Source organism: Arachis ipaensis, chromosome B4, assembly GCF_059453495.1.
Source record: "Arachis ipaensis isolate K30076 ecotype BB chromosome B4, ASM5945349v1, whole genome shotgun sequence".
In the NCBI taxonomy this organism is placed as follows: domain Eukaryota; kingdom Viridiplantae; phylum Streptophyta; class Magnoliopsida; order Fabales; family Fabaceae; genus Arachis; species Arachis ipaensis.
The window spans coordinates 146,120,724-146,141,381 of NC_142439.1; the positions used below are offsets into that span (position 1 = coordinate 146,120,724).

The 20,658-nt window shown below is 32.6% G+C and overlaps 1 protein-coding gene and 1 pseudogene across 2 annotated transcripts; one reads left to right on the forward strand and one right to left on the reverse strand.

Moving 5' to 3' along the window:
- Positions 1–3,185: 3,185 nt before the first annotated feature.
- LOC110271374 (F-box protein CPR1-like) lies at positions 3,186–4,792 on the reverse strand. 2 transcript variants are annotated; one of them, XM_021122198.2, is made up of 2 exons: positions 3,592–4,792; positions 3,186–3,349 (listed from the first exon to the last, which is right to left on the reverse strand). In XM_021122198.2, exons 1-2 carry the CDS (start codon positions 4,790–4,792, stop codon positions 3,327–3,329), a joined length of 1,224 nt encoding a protein of 407 aa, XP_020977857.2. In that variant the 3' UTR covers positions 3,186–3,326. The 2 variants fall into 2 exon arrangements, with proteins under 2 accessions (XP_020977857.2, XP_088341690.1); XM_088485564.1 differs by lacking the exon at positions 3,186–3,349 and having other exon boundaries at positions 3,430–4,350; positions 4,519–4,780.
- A 9,371-nt stretch (positions 4,793–14,163) lies between these two features.
- Positions 14,164–15,396, forward strand: LOC148569558 (uncharacterized; annotated as a pseudogene).
- Positions 15,397–20,658: the final 5,262 nt, after the last annotated feature.

The window sequence follows — 20,658 nt, forward strand, 5'->3', positions numbered from 1 at the left end:
TTATTTGTATCTATTATCTAATTACTCGAGAAAATATTATCAGTGCCCTATATCAACAAGAATCTTGATATTTATTGCCTCCCTATATTGCTGTTTCTAAAACAAGTAAATTCATCCAAGTTATGATTACTGTCATGTCCTATACCACCAAATAAGAAACTACCGTTAACTTGCTTCATCCATCATCTAAAAAATAATTAGCATCCAGCATGGCTAATTTTTTTATATTAATTAAATATATGTGTAATACATTATTATTGAAAGATTAGGTGTTTTTTTTATATGGTGTTTTATTCAAATCGGACAGTCCGATTTGTTTAAAAAAAAAAATAAACTACAAATCAGAGGGTCCAATTTGTATTTTTTTTTTTTTTTTAAATAAAAATCGGACGGTCCGATTTCAAACATTAAAATTTTTTTATTTTCGAAATCACAAATCGGACCATCCGATTTGTGATTGTTTGTTTAAAAAAAAAAAATAATACAAACAAATGGGTGCCTCCCATTTGTATATCCCATAGTAGTGTGAAACACACCTCCCTTCATAGCTTCTTGTTATACACCTCTCTCTCTCTCTCATACATGAAAAATAATAAACGCATACAGCATAGTCATAACTATAACATGTTATTATACACTATAGCTAGATGCCTAGATGGAACCTTAAATACTAACTAGGTAATGAATCCAAGATTGCTTAATCTTGGCGCATAAAATCAGTTAGAAAATGACATATTCACAAAATTATTGTCTGAATTAAGCCATCACAATCACAAAACTTCATGGCCTGCATAGAACACAAAGAAGATCATCCATCATATCATAATGTGATCAAAATTAACATAAATAAAATGTTACTAGTAAAGCATAAGAGAATACAATGCTCATATCCTTTTCCCTCTGCCCCTTAAGAGTCATTAGGAAGGGGCAACAGATTTTCAACCTAAACAAACCAGCCATATGACAAAGAACATAAATCAAAGGGGTGAAATATTGGTAAGGTTGTATGTTAGGACATTCAATCATAGGATTCAATTTGATGCGATACTCTTTCTACTTGAGACTTGTGTATAGTATAAGACTAGACCAGCTTTTTTTACATGGCACTAAGTAATGTTTCAAGCTGGAATAACCTAATAAGCTATATGAACTTTTCCTTACATCAAAGTAAGTAAGTTGGGACTTGTAATGCAAGCTATCATAACATTTAAGAGAAACAGCAGAAGATGGGAGGTATAAGATTAAGAACTTACTTCCATAGTTCCATTGTTTTGGCCAACATAGTATAGTATTCAATCTCTTGACTTCTTCAATAGTAGGAGTGAACGCGGATCAGATCGGATTGGATATAACCAAAATCTCGATCCGATCCGCACTAGAACCATAGGATCGGATCGAATCTAATATTCGCAATTTTTTAAACTTGGATCCGATCCGCACATTTACGGATCGGATATTGGATATCGAATATATCCGCAAAACACAAAAATATTTTAAAAAGCTTATTTTTATTAAAAAAATAGTAATAAAATTCATATTTTCTACTTTTTTAAATATGTTTACTCTTAAAATAATATTAAACATACTTTTCTTAAATAATAAAATTAAAATAATATAACATATATGATAATTATTAGTTGAAATAAAACATAAGAATTTTAATTATTTATTTATTTATTTTTGTGGATCCGCGGATATGCTAATCAGATAGGCGGATACCTACATAAAATCCGCAATTCAATCCTATACATGTGCTGATCCGATCCGATAGCCTTGCGGATCAAATCCATATCCACAATTTTCAGATTGGATTCGAATAACCGCAGATATGCACATCGGATCCGATCCATAAACACCTCTACTCAATGCGCGGGCAGTTGTTGCCAATGATGATCAATTTCTCTACAAACAATAAAATTTTCACAATCATATTTTAACTATTTTAAACAAAACTCATTCTTGTTCATGATGGTAAATGGAAATGGGCTTCAATTCAAGTTAAATTTGACATAGAATTATTCCATACATATATAGCCAGGTTTTTGGCCTCATCAATTCCCGGACTCTCAAACATTAACCATGCACTTTCATGAATTTAGCTTTTGAATAAAGTTAGAGTAGTTTGGTGGTTAGCTCACTAGTCCGTTGAAATAAATGGCCAAGATTCGAATCCCGCCTTATACATGTAACAACCTGATAGCTAGCGACAAATTCACTAGTCCTCAATTTTGCTTTGTATGGGTAGCAATTAATTGGCCAGTAACAAATTTTTTCAGACACATATTGATTACTTGTATGACATTAAGATAAATCTTATGAGTCTTATTTCATTGTGATATACCTAATAATATTACAAAGGATACACATCAATTAAAAATTATTTAAGGTGTTGCCAAAGCTAACATCTTAACTGAAAGTATACAATCAATAAGAAAAAATATATTTATGTATAGCACTCAGCACAATAACGAAGCATACCTCACCACAATATTAGATTGTAGGAAGCAAGACTGCTATGAATGATTCCCCTAGCATTTGATACATCAAGTTTCACCATGAATAGTCAAAACTCAAATCTGAATCCAACTTGATGCACAATGCATCTTGCTCAGTACTTTTACATTGATCACAAAGTAATAAAACCAATGAGGAATAATGTAGTGCAAAGAATAGCAGAATAGGACCTATCCTTTTAAAACGTGTTTAAGTTGTTTCAGTAACACCTCTACTATATATTCCTTAATTAAGCAGTAAGTTTAATATAAGAATTTTCATAACAATAAGAATTAATAATCTATGGTTTTAAACCAATCAAATTTAATGTTAGATGACTTGAATTTTTCATGAGTAGTGGATTGATTTTCATGTTGTTAAGTTTTCCGGAGAATATGATTGGATACTTGCAACAAACATCATATGGATTAAGGAATGTCATTGCTCGATAAAACAGCCATAAACAGAAATTTTATAAGAGATTCATTTGACAAATTCACTAGACTCCACACCTAACATCTCAAGTTTGCAGGAGAAACGTATTATCTCCAAAAGAATCTACAATTAAAACTTCTAGGATTGGATTCATAAGGTTTTGACATGATAAAAGAAAAGTACATTATGTAATATGCAAAATAAAGCATCTAAAGTTTTACTGTTTTACATAACCAACTAAGAAATAAAACATCTAAAGTTTTGCATAACCAACTAAACTTCATTTGCACTTTCAAATGTTCTTCTTCCCCATGTGTCAAGCTCTTCACTTGTATGTTGGCTCCTAATTCTCTTTTTTTGTTTGATGCTAACCTTTAGCAACATCAGGTTGTTCAAAACTATTCATGGTGAACTTGATGGCCTGCAAAAAAAAAGGCCTCAGGTAAAAGAGTTTTAGACATGAAAATAATATAAACTTCAAAAATGCACCACAAGCCCGGACTACAGAAAGGAAGCAAGACGGTGATCAATGATTCCAAAGCATTGATAAATTCAAATTTCATCATCCAGAAACAAAAGTCACATTTGATTGGAACTTATGCAAAATGCAATGAAAACTAACAGGAATAGCTTCGTTCAAAGCATAGGAGAATGGTTACATACCAATTTCCTTCTTCATCTTCTTCTTGTTATCCTTATCCTTAATGTCACCAGGGAGTGGTAAGAGACTCTCTGTATACACTGTATTGCGTTCACGGCAGGGAAGCTGGCAATACAGACTTTTAAAATGGTTGAGCAGGTCTCCTCTGACATTATATATGAAGTACCCTGTTTTACCATAGCAAGTATAACCTCCTCCAATAATATCCCTATTACTAGATAAGCACAGAGGCCGGAAGTCCATGCAAGGAATCTGATAGAAAGTCCAGGATGAGTGCACTTTATATTCTTTCATCACCCATATATCAGTGTTACAGCTACCATGATTGTGATAATACAAGGCTAGGCAGCCTCCGAGTAGGGCAAGACTTGGATAGGAGTATGACAGTTGTTCGGGTGCAGATATTCTTGAAAAAGTCATTTCCTTGAGATCAAAGATAACAATAGCATCTCTATAATCTTTAAGATCGCAAGGCACCCAATGAAAAGCGTCATTAAAGAACAACCCACGAGAATGATAGCAATAAAAACCCACAAGTTTGGGGACTGCAGCATCAAGATTAATCCATGAATTGGTTCTCAAGGAAAAGCAATCCAAATGATATTGTCCTTCACAATCGCACCAAGCTACAAGAAGTAAGTAATCATTCTGCGATGAATCATAACCAAATCCATGCAGTTGCACACCGTAGGGAATCCTAGGGCCAGGGGGCTTACTACGATGAACAATATGAGAGTAGGATATTCTTTTACTGGATCCAGTGAGTGGGTTCCATACCACAAGAAAATGTGGGTGTCGATGCAAGAGAATAAAGCCTCTGCAGGATCCCAAGACCACAAAACCAGAACGTGCTTTCTTCTTGAAAGGGGGACACACCTCTTTTTGTGATGCACCATTTTCGTCTAAATAAACCAAGTAAGCCATAGTGTCGTTTTTCATGAAGAAGCATGCGTTGGTGGCCGTAGGAGAGTGGTGAAAATGCAATTCCGCAAAGTCAGGATCAGAAATCAGTGAGCACCACACCTTGGAAACGCACCTGAGGCGAGCGAGATGTCTAATCGGCACCAGCAGTAGGATTCTGTGAATGAGGTCAAGAGGGAGGATGTCGTGAATACTCTTGCTCTTGTGATTCATCTTGTTCACAGCGTGCTTCAGCCTCTTCTTTTTATCCACACTTGAATTGTTGAGCTTTTTGCAATTCATATACCAATTCACTCAACTCCGGTTCCTGGGACTTGAAATTACCCTGAGAACCTAAACTAAAAGGGGAAGGGTTAGTTTTGGATTGGCTATTGAAAAAAAAAATAGGATTAATCTCTACTTACAAGTGTTTTAAGCTTACAAGCTTTATAAGTATGAAGAAAAACGAAATCCACTTTTAAATCAATTCAAATCAATTAACACGCAAATATATAACTTCAATTTTTTAAAAAATATATAACGCAATTGATTACAGAAATACACCAAACGATTACAGAAAAGATTATAGAAATACACCCAAACGATTTAAGAAATACACCCAAAACATAGGGGAGACAGTATATTTTTTTTTTAAATCTTTTAATATTTTGCTGGTTAAGGATGAGGCACATGGCAGAGACAATCTAGAAAACAAAAAACTAGAAGAACAATAAAACAGTACCTTGAATAATGTTTCTTGGTTTTTTCTGGTGATTTTTTATGGAGATTTGTATCGTTTCTTCTTGATTTCTTCTACTTTTCGCGAAGAGTTGGAACGTGTCTTTTATTTCGAATGTCCCTTGAATCTTGACGGTTTGCGTTTTGACTGAGGAAGAAGAGGAAGAGTGCGGCATAATGAACGCGTGCGTTGGACGCTCGATTTTAAAGAAGTGCTGCGCGTGTTTTTTTTTTAACTTGGACCAACTTGTATAACTTGTAAGCCAAAAAGGCTTATATGTGTAAAAAGACCATGTGCTCGTGCTTGCAGCTTTCAAAAGATTTGGGTACTTTTAAAAGTACGAAAGAGCTTTTCAAAATTTAAAAGTCTAATATAACCTCATATGTTAACTAATTTTCAAGTTTAATACTTATATTTACGTCTATTATAGTATTTTTAAATTTTAAAAGCTATTAATTGATGTTACTTGTGTTTATTAAAAGCTATCTTTTAAAAGTTAACTTTTATAAATTACTTTTGAAAAGTAAAAACTTTACCAAACTAAGCCTAAATATGTCCATAAAAGATATCGGATATTTTTATTCCAAAAAAATTTTAATAGGTAGGTTTCTAAATTTAAAAGTACTACTTATTTTTTAATATTTAATATTTGGTCGACTTTTAAATTTAATAATATATTATTTTAACTTTTTAATTAATTATGTCTTCTATTTTTAAAGATTTATTATTATTTAATTAATTTAAATATCTATTTTTATAATAATAGTTGTTTAAAAAATTAAAAAAATTATTTATTTGTTATTTTCTCTCTTTTTTAATACACCATCATCACACCATAAGTACAGGTACTGAATCTCTTTCTCTTTTAACACATCTAAAATTTATAACAATATATAATGCCAATACATGAGTTTGGTGTACAAAATTTTTTTCAGTATTATCCTTTTTAATTAACTTCTTCACTTACCCTTCTCCATTTACCCTCAGTTATTCAGCTCTAAAAAATTTTCACTAATTTTTCCGTTTCTCTCTTCTCATCTCATCTCTTACTAGTATTGTTGAATACAGATAAATTTTTTTTATTTTATTTGTTTTTAATACATTTTATCTTTTCTTAAAGATATCACAAACAAAAATAGACACATACCCAGGATTACTTACCTTCAATATTTTACTTGAGGTACCATATCTAAATTAATTCTTATAAATTATAAATAATAATATTTTCGTTTAGATCTATGTTTTGGTTATTACTATTATATTTTTTTATTTTTAATAACTATGATTTATATAAGAAATTATTTCATTTTTGGTAGAATTTAAAAATACATTAATCTCATACCAATAATATATTTGCTTTTTAAACATTTAGATACTCATGATAACAGTGTAATTAGTCCAAATTCAAGTAATAGATGAAACGGTTATAACATTAGTCGGTATAAAATTATCATTTTTTAAAAGCTTTAACTCATACTTAGTAAACTTTCAATTATTTATAATATAATATGTTACATATATCTATAATACAGTGTATTCTGATTGATAATTGTTCACTTAAAAAATTTACGCTATTAATTTAATATTTGAATTTTTTTTATTATGGTACTATTGTAATGTACTCTAAATTTTTATTATGTATTTATAATTTTAATGAAAATCATTCTTAGAAGAAATATTAATCTTATTTCTTAATTTTTTTTGTCCAGATAATATTAAATTATTTATATTAAAAGATTTAGATAATTCAAAAAATATTATTTATATATTAATAATCTGTTTGTTAGATACTTAAGTATTAGAATTAGTCCAAATAATATACCAAATGATGATAATATTGCTTAGTTATATATATATATATATCATTAGTTTGTTAATTTTATATTTTGAATTATTTTTCATATTGTACTAGGTTAATGTATTCTAATTTTTTATTGTATATTTATAATTTTAAAAATAAGCATTCTTAGAAGAAATATTAATTTTATTTCTTAATTTTTTTTACTCTGACAAAATTAAATAATTTATATTAAAATATTTAGATAACTCCAAAATTATTATTCATATTATAACAAAATAACAATATACAAAGGGATATGAGAATTTGATGTTTAATTTTTTTTACTATTCAGTGAGTTCTGTATGGTAGTTGTATAAAATATTTATTTTTTTTTGGTGACTGTATAAAATATTTATTTAAAAATATTAATAATTTTTACTTAATTTATATGGTAAATAATAATGTTTTATGTAATTTTATTTTATTTAATATATGATAAATTTATATTCGAATTTTCTTTTATTTTTTTCGACATTGTGGAATGAAATAGTCTCATTGTATCATTGACAACTTTGATTTCTATCGTAATAACTATTTTTTCTACTAATTTTTATTTACTATTTTTTATTTCTGTCATAATAACTATTTTTTATTTTAATAATAATTGTTCCATGGAGAGGAGTGTATCTAAATTAATAGAGTAAAAAATTAAAGAAAGGTTACACATGATTTTTTTTTTTTTAGAACTATTACCGAAATACAAATGAAAATGAGATAGAGAATATGAGTTGTCGTTCACAATGGAAGTGGTTTCTTTATGAACGCATGTACGGGAGAAGTTCTATCATAAAAGATAATATTAAAATTTAAATTTAGATACTAAAACTTTGAAGTGAATCATACTCAGTAAATTATGTGCAATTATTCTCATGTACAATAGTAGCTATTTTATAAAATATTTATTTATTTATTTTTAAAAATAAATTTTTTTCATTCTAAAAGTATTGGTATTTTTTATTTAATTTATAGTGCAAATAATATTTTATTTTATCTTATTTAATACCTAATAAATCTAGATTCAAATTTTCTTTTTTTTTTGGTTGAATTGAAATAATGCTATTATATGATTGATAATTTTAATTTTTGTCATAATAACTTTTTTTTTCCTATTATAATGTTACGGATTAAATATTTTTTAATTTAATTTATACTGTAAATAATAATATTTTATTTCATTAGTTACCTGATAAATTAAAAGAGGTATACGAGCTTGATGTCCAATTATTTTTTTTTATTTTCTCCCATCACTATAACCCAAAACAAGAGATGCACTTATTATTATTTCTATTGTAGAGTTATTGTTATTTTTACTATCTCATATATATTGCTTCGTACTCTTTTATTATATTATTATTGTTATCTTTTTTTTCATTTTTATTCTCACTCTTTCTTGTATTTTTTTTTCATTTATATAGACATAGATATTTATTATAAAAATAAAATTTTTACAATCAATAAAAGGTAAAGGTATATCTTAGTTGGGATGTATCATTATTTAATGCTAAAATAATATACAAAATACTATTGAAATATATTGTGATATATATATACTATAAATGATAAGAAGAAAGATTCCAACCGTAACAAAATATATGAAAAGATGATCAATTAATTATATCAATGAGACTAATATATAATAAATTAAGTATTACTATATTAATGACGTGACAATGGCATGATACCTATAATAAAGAATCAATTATTCAATCTAATTGAATAATCTTGAATTGTTTATATAATTATTTTTATGGTCAATAACTGACAATTTTTCAAGATTCAAAAAATTATTGATAATAAGATGTGTGATGAATTACGAAAAAAAAATTTTAGATACACAATTTTTATATTTTCCTATTTTATTTATTAATTATTTTTATAGTTTGATATTTAAAAACGAAAAAAATAAGCATTCTCATTTCTTTTGTTTTTTCACTGGAAAAATGAAGGCTTCTTTAGATTCAAATCCATATTTTGGCCTACCACTTAAAAAAATTAAGACAAATATAAATATCCATGACATTTAAGCAAAATTATATTTTGTAAATAACTAACATCCATCTTGGTTTATATATACTCTTTTTGAAGTAGACTAATATTATTATCATTATTTTTTGAACTATGTTTTTTCTGATAATATATATATATATATATATATATAGATATCTTTATTGTGTGTTTTTATAATTTAACATTTTAAAAATATTTTATAATAATTTTAAAGTAAAAAATGATATAAATAAGATATCATTAATATTAAAATAATAAAAAATACTTATCTAATAAATTTGAAGAGTGAATAATATACTAAAAAAAAATTATTTAAAAAACAATAAAAAAGCGGCTGAATAAGCACCATAATACCTGTTGAAAATGCCCGCAATACATCGAAATTTATATCATATGATTTGTTTACAATTCTAAATTTATAAGATTACACATCCAAAATTATAAGATTACACAACTAAAATCACAAGATTACATACCAAATAATTGATAGACAACAAAAATCATCAATAAGAACGAATAAATTCTCAACACTTACAAGAACAATAATACTTTCATATCTAATTTTTGAAAAATTAGAAATGGCACAGCAAAAACACAACTACATCCAATATTAACATGAATAACATGAACACATCTAAAATTAGATCATTACACATCCAAATTACACTAATATTTTAAATCTGAAATCAACAAAGAAGTAAAAATTAGAGTTTAAAACATCCACATTACATGTAGTGCATGTTTGGGCGCCATTATTTTGTTAAAAAAAGATTTTTTTCAATAAAAAAGATCTTTTTTTATTTTTTAACGTGTTTGACAAATTTCTAGTAGTAAAAGTAAAAACACTAGTAAAATAAAATAAAAAAATCTTTTTTGAGAAGCTGTAATTTACATCTTTTTTTAAAAGATCTTTTTTTCTTAAAAAAAGATGTTTTTCGTGCATGTTTGGGCGCCATTATTTTGTTAAAAAAAGATCTTTTTTCAATGAAAAAATATCTTTTTTTTATTTTTTAACGTGTTTGGCAAATTTCTAGTAGTAAAAGTAAAAGCACTAGTAAAAAAAAAAAATCTTTTTTGAGAAGCTGTAATTTACATCTTTTTTTAAAAGATCTTTTTTTCTTTAAAAAAAGATGTTTTTTATGTAATAAATAAACAAAAAAGTACTTTTATATTGTTATACCCAAACATAATTGATTGATAAAAAAATCTTTTTACATGAGATATCCAAACATAAAATTACTTTTACTTTTCTATAAGATCTTTTAAAAAAAGATAATTCGAAAAAAGATCTTTTTTTTAAAAGCTCACTCAAACAAGTCCTTATTTTACAAAACCTCCAATCATACATAGTTGTGCAAGCAGACTTACTTTAGACGGAGAAGAATCTCGACGGTGAAAGAGACCCAAAACGAAAGAGGCGTGCGGGGGAGCTGGGTCGCCAATGTAGCTGTGCATCGCAGATGGAGAAGTTCTTCGCAGGGGAGGGGGAGCTCGTCGCGGGAGGAGGTTCGCGGTGTAGGGGAAGACGAACGCGGCGAAGAGAGGAGCTCTGGGTTTTTTAGTTTTTACAGAGAAAAGGTTTTTTTTTAGTTACCACAGAGAAAAGGTGACTAGTTGAAATATGTATTTAAAAGAATATTTAGGATTTTATTTATGATGTGTTAGTATTAAGAATGTTTAAATTTAAAATTTCAAGTTGATGGAAGAGGATTGAATCTTGTTAGTTGGAAGGTACTGGTTACTCCAAAAAAATATGGAGGTTTAGGGATTAGAGATCCTTATTGTGTAAATATTGCTCTTCTTGGGAAGCTAGTTTGGACTTTCTTCCAGCAGCCAAACAAGCTATGGGTCCAATTGTTGGATGCCAAATACCGATCATCTCTATATGACTGTTTTAGTTATCCTAAGAACAAGGACTCTCCCATTTGGAGGTGTCTTTGCAAGGCTTGGGAAGTGTTGAAGGATGGGTTTGCTTGGAGTATTGGAGATTTGAACCAGAATTTTTGGTTTTCTAGCTGGAGGAAAGAAGGACGGTTATCTAATGAGATCGATTATGTTCACATTTCTGATTCGAATCTCCGGATACAGGATATTTGGTCGGTTGGTAGGTGGCATTTGGATACTCTTTATTCTCCTTTATCTCAAAATCTGAAAGATAATATTCTTTCTTACAATCCAGATGAACAAGCAGGTCCGGAAGTGGGTTGGTATTGGAGTGGGTATGCTGCCAAAGTCTATAACTCTCGCAATGGTTACTTGTGGTTGTGTAAGCAGCTGTTTGGTTGGGAGGAGCGGGAGAATTGGCTTTGGCTTTGGCGCCAGCTTGTTCCGGAAAAGCATAAATTTTTGGCTTGGTTGTGTCTTAAGGAGGCTCTTCCTACTGCAAGTTTTCGCTTTAGAAGAGGGATGTCGTCGTCGGATAAGTGTCCAAGATGTCTTTCTAGCCAGGAATCGGTTTTACATTGTATTCGGGATTGTCCCAAAGCTCAGCTTGTCTGGCATAGGTTGGATATTTCTTGTCATCCTTTGGATTTGAAGAACTGGTTCTTGTATCATAGCAGAGAGCATCCGTTCAAGTTCTTTTCGGGACTTTGGTGGATATGGCGAGCAAGGAATAATGACATCTTTAATCCCGATTAAACTTGGCCTCCGGAAAAAGTGATTTGTCTGGCATTAACTTCAGAAAAAGAGCTTAGGAATATCTTTGAATTACAACGTATGTCCCTTACCTCTACACTAAATGGTTTTTGGAATCCCCCATCCATTGGTACTTTTAAGATTAATTGTGATGCTAGTTATTTTGGTTCGGTGATAGTGTTGGTTTTGCTTGTGTTATTAGAGATTGTAATGGGAGCTGGCAAAGGGGGTGTTTGGGAATGATTGAGAGTAATAGTATTCTTCAAGGAGAATTGTTTGCTATTTGGAGAGGATATCTCTTAGCTTGGGATGTGGGTCAACGAGATGTTATTTGTGAGACGGATTGTGTGGAAGCATTTAATCTTGTTACTCAAGATGGTTTTGGGTTTATTGATCCACTGGTGCTCAAAATAAGAGATATCATGCATTGAAATTGGCGGGTTGACTTTCGTTTGATTATGAGAGATGCAAACACGGTGGCAGATACTATGGCAAAGATGGCGATGAAGTTACAACTTTCGCATGTGGAGCTTCTTTCACCTTGGGAGGAGTTTAAGAGTAGTCTTAAACGGGACTGTCCCTCTATTTAGGCAGTTCCTTGTTTTGTTTGTTTTGTTTTTCTTTGTTTAATTTATTTCAGTCACCAAAAAAATTTAAAATTTTAATTTTAATTTGGTTATTCTGTTTTTTTATATTTGTTTTTAAATTAAAAAAAGACAATAAATGTATTTTTTTGGTGACTACAATAAATGAATTTGGATGTGTTTGTTTTAATTTTTTTAAATTAATGTTAAAAAAATTGAATAAATAACAATATTTAAAGAATACTTATTTACATTGTTATGAATTTTACAAAAATAAAACATATAAGTCCTATTTTTAAGAATTTATTTTGAAAAGTGTATAAATTAATAAAGTTAGATTTATTTAGTATTCCTATTTAGTTCAATAATAAATCTCTCTAAATTAAACTATTTTATTCAATATATTTTTTACTCTCACATTCTAATTATTTATTCAATATTTTCTACTTTTATCTTTTACAAAATATTGTGCAATTAACATCAAAATATTTATACTATAAAAAATTAATCAAATAAAAATATTCGAATAAACAATTTTTTTAATCAATTCCTAAACGGCCATAGTTTTATTTTCTTTCTTGTTTTTGTTTTTTTTTAAATCTTTTGTTTTGGTATATTTTATATGCAAAAAATTACCTTAAAAAACTATGGAGTAAAAGACAAATAGGTCCCTAACCTTTTAAAACGCGGACATTTTCGTCCCTTAAGATTGGAAAATACATTTTGATCCCCCACGTTTTAAAACGGCCGACAATTATACCCCTCCGTCCGTTTTGGGCCAAAAACGGCAACGGAACCAGTTGACATGGAGGGGGTAGAGAATGACGTGTCCATTACGCTTGCTGAAGTGGATTTGGATGAATTATTAGTGGACAAATTCGTCCCTTAAGTGCAAAACGACGCCGTTTCCACCATCCCCCATATTTGAAGCTTCGCAATCCCCATAACACCCAAGAGTGACTCCACATATTACAGAAAACCCTATCAGAACACGAACGCCCTTCTCTCTCCAAAAAAAGAACGACTTCCTACAGTTGAAAGGGGTGGTGTGGTCAGTCGACGTGGTTGTTGTTGAAGGTTATGGCAAGCTTTGCGTGGAGAGGAAGCTACCATCATCTACAGAGGTAAGGGTGACAATGAAGAGTATGTATGTTGTTTAACTGAGAATGCATGGGGTTAGGATATGGGGTGACTGCATGTTTTTTTTTTTTTTTTTTGGTAAAAGAATGAGGAAAAGCTATGTGAAGTTAACTGATTTCGAAATTCTGATTAGGTAGGGTTTAATCTCTGATTTATGTACTTGTGGATAATGTAGATGGATGATATGTATGTGGTACCTGTTTTTCACCACGGAGGCCGTTTTGGTAGAAAACCCTGTGGAACTCTTGAGTATATTGGTGGAAAAGTTAAAAAATTTTCGAAGATGGACTTAGACTTCGTGAATTTTGGAGATTTGGTGACATTGTTCAAGGGTTTAGGGTATGCATCATATAGGGCAGTGTATTGGTTTGACCCAACTAGCAGTGATCTTGAGGCTGGACTGCACATTCTGAGAGGAGATGCAGGCATCAATGAACTTCGAGAGAATAAGATGAAGAATTTAACCACGGATGAATTCTACATATACTTCGACCATCCCGTTGATGAGCCACAGATAGTGGAAGAAGGGGCTGCGGCAGAAGCAGGGGTGGAAGAGTTTGATGACCCTATTGATGTGGACAGCATCATGAGAAAGCTCCAATCATCACCATCCATAGAAGCTGATGGGCAAGAAAGTGAAGAGGATGAAATGTATAAACCTCCTCAAACTGACTCGGAGACTGTTTCAGATGAGGGCTGTTCCAGTGTTGATGAGGAAGATGATAGGATGAGGAAAAAAAGAAGTCTGAAAGGAAAAGACAAGGTTCTGCCAAAGAAAAATATCAGTGTGAAAGAAGGGACAGGGGCAGAGTCAAGTGGAGTTAAAAACAGAGGTGGAGTAAGGAGTGCAAGTGGTAGTGCTGCCAAAGGTGATGGGCCTACTGTGAAGACCAGAGGAACTGCCAAGTCCAAAGAAACTAGGCCAAGAGAAAAGCCCAAAAAGACCAGGCCTGCTGCGAAGCCCAAAAGGAATGGGCCTAATGCAAATCAACAAAGAAGTAGGCCTGCTGTACATGCTGAAGAAGCTGTGCCTACTGTGCAATCCAGGGATATGCCTCCAATTGGACTCTATGTGAGTGAGGAGGTTTCAGATGATGATGATATGATTTATGAGTATGCATCAGAGGGACTTCACACACCAGTGTCTTCAGAGGATGAGGGAGAGAAGCATGAGTTTCCAGTTTTTAATGAAGAGTATGGGTTCGGGGAGGGTAGGTTCGAGATTGGAACCAAGTTTGCAACAATTGATGGGTTCAAAGAAGTGGTAAAAGATATGTTCATTTCTGAAGGGAGGGAACTCGTGTGGATAAAAAATGATAAAGAAAGGGTGAGGGTTGGCTGCAGGGGTGAAAACTATCCATGGCTAGCACATCTATCCTACAACAAAAAATTGTTATGTTATTAGGTAAAGACTTACAAGGCAGAGCATACATGTGCTAGAGACCTGGGCAGTAATGTTGCTGATCAACACTAGGTCAGCAAGAAAGTGGAGAAGAGGATGGCATGTCAACCTCATATGACAACTAATGAGGCAATTGAATTTCTTAGAGAAGAGTTTAATCTAGTGTTGCATCCGAAGATGGTTTACAGGGCAGTGAAAGAGGCCAAAGAGAGAATTATGGGAAATGAAAAGGAACAGTATGGGAAGCTTAGGGACTATGGCATGGAGATCATTAAGAGTAATTTGGGCTCGACTGCAAGAGTTGATGTGATACCAATCTCTCAATCCCTACCTGTCTTTGACAAAATATATATCTGCTTTGAGGGTTGTAAGCAAGGCTTTAAAACTGGGTGTAGGCCTTTCATACATCTAGATGGAGAATTTTTGAAGACATACCATGGAGGCCAACTACTGTCAGCAGTGGCACAGGATGCGAATAACCAATTCTATGTAGTGGCATATGGAGTTGCAAGATCGGAGACGAAGGAATCATGGAAATGGTTCCTCACACTGCTTTAAGAAGATCTGGGTGATGCACATCAATTTGGTTGGACTTTATGTCCCACCAACAAAAGGTTAGACTTCTAAATTATTGCATATTAGTGTAGCATGTTAAATTACTGCATATTAGTGTAGGATATTAATTTACTGCATGTATGTGTTAGAAATTAAATTTCTGCATATTAGTGTAGCATATTAAATTACTGCATGTATGTGTTTGAAATGGAATTTACTGCATATATGTGTTTGCAATGGATATTACTGCATATTAGTCTATGAAATTTTGAATACTGCATATATGTGTTTGCAATTGAAGTTACTGCATATTAGTGTATGAAATTTAAACTGCTGCATATATGTGTTTGCAATATTATGTGTTGGCAGGGTCTGCTACCAGCCTTAAAGGAGGTAATGCCGAGAGCACATCATCGGAACTGTGTCATGCATATGTAGAAGAACTTCATAAATAGGTTCAAAGATATGCACATTAGAGACATAGTATGGGACTGTGCTAGGTGCACAACTGAACTAGAGTTCAAAGAGACCATGGAGAAGCTGAAGGGGGTGAATAAGGTGGCATGGGAGTATCTGATGAGATTTGAACCAGCCACTTGGGTTAAGGCTTTCTTCAGTCATGGCCCCAAGGTGGATAACCTAACTAACAACATGTGCGAAGTATTTAATGCAAAAGTGGTTAAGTACAAAATGAAGCCAGTTTTAAATATGTGTGAGGAAATTAGGTGCTACCTAATGCGGAGAATGACTAAGCATATTAGGCTGTTAGAGCGCCATAGTGGAAAGCTTGCACCCGTCTAGGAGAAAAGGTTGCAGAGGCGGATAAAACCCAGCAGTAGGTGGATTGCCGAGTGGGTGGGAGATAACGAACGAAAAAGATTTCAAGTTAGCAGAAAGCAGACCAAAGTAGATGTGGATTTGATCAAACACACTTGTTCATGCAATGTTTGGCAATTGACCGGTACATAGTTTATTTTGAATGATTTTCTTTAAGGCTGATCTTATATAATGCTAGGTAATATGTTATGTGATTTTGATTCAGGAATGCCATGCATTCACGGTATTACTGCAATTAGAAAGAGGCATGACCAGGTAGATGATTATGTGCATCCCTGGTTATGTATGGAATCTATTCACAAGACATATGCACATTGCATAAAACCAGTTTCAAGTGAGAAATTTTGGATAACCACTGACCAGCTGAGGCCTGCTCCACCACACATCAAGCGACCTATTAGGAGGCCAAAGGTACACAATCGCAACAAGGATCCTGCTGAGTCTCATATTCAGGGTGACAAGCTTAAGAGAAGCTTTCAAGTGACATGCAACAAGTGCAATGAGAAAGACCATAACTATAAGACCTGTAAGGGAGCACCAAGCAACCCAAATTGGAAACCAAAAAAGAAAAAAGCTAAGAAGACTGCTGACAACACACAACCCTTGGTGCTGCTTCCCCTTTCACAATCAGCCCCTCAACCAGAGATATCCCTGCTATGCTTTAGGATAAATCTGTACATTTTAAATTTTGTCAGTGGTTACGATGTCATTATAATTTTTTTTAAGGATTAATTTGTCCATGTTGTTTCCTTGTTGGATCTATGTTGCATAGGATGAAAACCAGACACAGACTGAAAGTTTTGCTGAGAATAATGCTGCGCAAGAAAAGTCTCCAGTAAGCCCCCCTAAATAATACACTCATAATGCCAATCACTTTATTCTTGTCCATGCATTTGAACAACTGAATAATTCGGTTACTTTTGCAGAATGATGTCATCAGCCAGAATGCTGCAGCAACAACACCATCTGCTCCAGTCCAACCTCTATTCAGGCCTCCATCCCAGCTGCCAAGAATGGGTCAACCCAAAACCCCTGCTGCTGCCTCTAAATTCAGACCCAAGCAGACAATCAGAAGGCCCCGAACAAGTGCAAATCCACCTTCAAATCCACTACCAACTCCACCCCCAGATACAACCCAGACTCAAAGCATCAGTGCCAGTGTCGCTACATTAGAAGAGACCTTGAAAGTTGCTGGTAGTGAGGCCATAGGAATGAATTTCATCCCAACTCCTGGATCCAACAATCAGAAGAACTGAACACTACTGAATGAATTTCTATTTTTTTGTCCTAGTCTTTAGTATGAATTAAACAACACTGTCTACTTATTGTAGTTTGGCAAACTTGTTTACATGCCAACCAGATGTTTTGTTATTTTGTGGCAAACTTATGCTGTTATGTTTTGGATTAAGACAGATACATTGTTGTTTATATTTTGGTCATAATCTATGCAGAAGTACTACCTTATATAATAGCTGATTCACAGTATTTTTTACTTGTTCAACAATGGCAATTTTCATTACATCATCAACATTGTACATCAATTCATTCTCACCACTTTAAGAAACATACAACAACAAGAAAAACAACTACACTAATCAAAGCAATATGCCACATACTTATTTTTTTCCTTCTCCATACATAATAGTTTCCTCTCCAACTCTTCCATTTTTTTCTCCAGTTCCTGACTTCGCACCAGTTGAATTTTTGTTTCCAATTCCTGACTTCGCACCACTTGATCTTCAACGTCTACCCCTCCAACATCATCCACAGCACCCAATGCTTCAGACTCCATGGCCCTAATTTTTTTCAGGTGTTCATCAAGCCAGACAAAGTACCGGCAATACCGTTCTTTAACCTAGAGCAATTTTTCAGATAACGCCGTAATTAGACACAGAACAGTCTCATCCAACTACTATCAAAATAATCACTCACCTTGAAGAATGGACACCCGAGAAACATCCTATTGGGATTAGATGCTGTTCTTGACTTGTAAAGAATGGCATAAATGCCGCAGAAGCACTTCGCGGCAACCCCATCTCGATCACATCCTCCTGCAACAGCGCATGAAGATCCCCGTCCAGGTCTTGTGCATGAAGAGCCCCCCTCACTCATCATGGACGATCGCACCAGCAGCGGCCATGGCTTCCACCTTGCATTTTGATGAAATAGGGCTCACTGGTGGAAACGGCGTCGTTTTGCACTTAAGGGATAGATTTGTCCACTAATAATTCGTCCCAATCCACTTCAGTAAGTGTAACGGACACGTCATTCTCTACCCCTCCATGTCAGTTGGCTCCGTTGCCGTTTTTGGCCCAAAACGGACGGAGGGGTATAATTGTCGGCCGTTTTAAAACGTGGAGGATTGAAATGTATTTTCCAATCTTGAGGGACAAAAATGTCCGCATTTTAAAAGGTTAGAGACCTATTTGTCTTTTACTCAAAACTATGTTATATTCTTCATTTTAAACTTTTGTAGTTTGACATACAAGGTGATTAAGCATTAATTTATTTTTGTTTGAATCTGCCATAATTTGCTAGAGAACTATTTAAAACCAATCGCGTTAAGAGCAAGATTAAAAAGAAAAGTGTATATTTTGTGTATGTAATTGATAAAATAAAACATCTTTAAGTTTTACATAGCCAATTTTACTTGTACATTCATTATCTCATCTTTAGTCATTAAACAACCAAATAAAAAAATATAGAAGCAAGCAAATTAAGTAGTCTTTTCTATTATGATACTTTGATAGAGGCCTAGAAAAAACAGGAGAAATAATAAGTGACACAAGACTGGTATTAGTGTCCACAATATAGTTTACAATACGAAATTTGTAACAATTCTAAAAGTTGTAAAAGCCTATACTCAAGACAGTTAAATTTTTGTAATTATGTGTACATGTTTGAGCCCTAAATACACAATACTAAGTGTATATTTAAACCCTCATTGCACACTCATAATCATAATTCATAACACATCAAAAAGCCAATTAGAAAACTGAATTAAAAACCTACATCATAAAGAAATTTATTACATTTAAAAATTAATATTGTAGAGAATATATAAAAATTGACAATTTCATCCAAATATTCTATCATTATTGTATCACCTTTACTATCAGAATGCTATGCTTCCGGTTATGTTACTCTAATAACAAAACTATTATGACGATTTTCATATACATAATAATAAAATAGGAGCCTTTAACTCAAAATCGTATTGCTGTTTTCTTTGAAAATACAAAAATATTTTTTCATGAAAACAAACAAGCATATACATATATATAAAACTTCTTAATCAAACAACTTATAAATGTGAGTGTTCCATAGCTTGGAAACGCACCTGACACACACAAGGTGTTTGATGGGAACCCTCAGTAAGATTGTCGTTTCAGCTCTGGAGGAAGGAGATTGTTGGTGCTCTTGAGCTTCTTCTGCTCCATGCTCGATTGCTTCATTACTGTTATCCAATAATGTTAGGACTTTTAGCAAGTAAGAAGATTCATATGCCTATTCCATCAATCCAGTTAAAAAGACGATCATTTTCCTGCGTTTTTTTGTTCTCTTTTCAGTTTCTAGAAATAATGCAACTTTGGAAACGGTTATTTGGAAGCAATTTACAGCAACCATAATTTTTTTTTTGAGTTACTGTTGATTTTGGTCAAAGGTTTCAACCAATGAACAACAAATCCTAATTCAAGGATTAATGTGATTTCATAATAAGCATTTGCTGAATTCAAGTTTACCATCAAAATTCATTAGTAGTTACAACATACAAGATAACAATTTTAATTCCTATTGTATGAAGACTTACTGATCTTTTTAAGGTTAACAAAAAGCTTTAACATTGGAAAAGGGGTTTATTATCCACTAGTGGTAGAGAGACTCTTATTAAAGCAGTCGTATCGGTGGTTCCTATCTACACTCTAAGCTGTTTTAAACTTCTAGAATTATTCTTGGAAGAACTACAAAAGGCTATGCTACAGTTCTGGTGGGGTCAAAAAGCCTCTGAAAAGCGGATGCATTGGGTTGGTTGGCAGATTTCATGTAGGCCAAGGAGTCAGGGAGGGCTAAATTTCAAGGACCTCAAAGCCTTCAACCTTGCTATGCTAGCCAAGCAAGGTTGGAGACTTTTGACTTGTCCAAACTCTCTGATTGCCAAAGTTTATAAGGCTAAATATCACAGATTCTCAACATTCCTAGAAGTGCAGGCAGGCCATAACTCATCCTGGGGTTGGAGAAGTGTGTTGGATGGCAGGAAAGTACTGGAAAAAGGTATTCTCTGGAGAGTAAGAGGGGGTCAACTGATCCGGATAAAAGAAGATTCATGGGTTAAGGACTTTCTAGCAATTTCTCCAATTATTGATACAGATTCAAGTTATACACCAGTTCGAGTCTCAGAGTTAATCCTACCAACTAGATAGTGGAACC

Coding starts and splice junctions, on each gene's coding strand:
- LOC110271374 (XM_021122198.2), bottom strand. CDS start 4,792: ATGAATTGCAAAAAGCTCAACAATTCAAGTGTGGATAAAAAGAAGAGG. Junction 3,350..3,591: donor GAAGATGAAGAAGGAAATTG/GTATGTAACCAT, acceptor TTTTTTTTGCAG/GCCATCAAGTTCACCATGAA.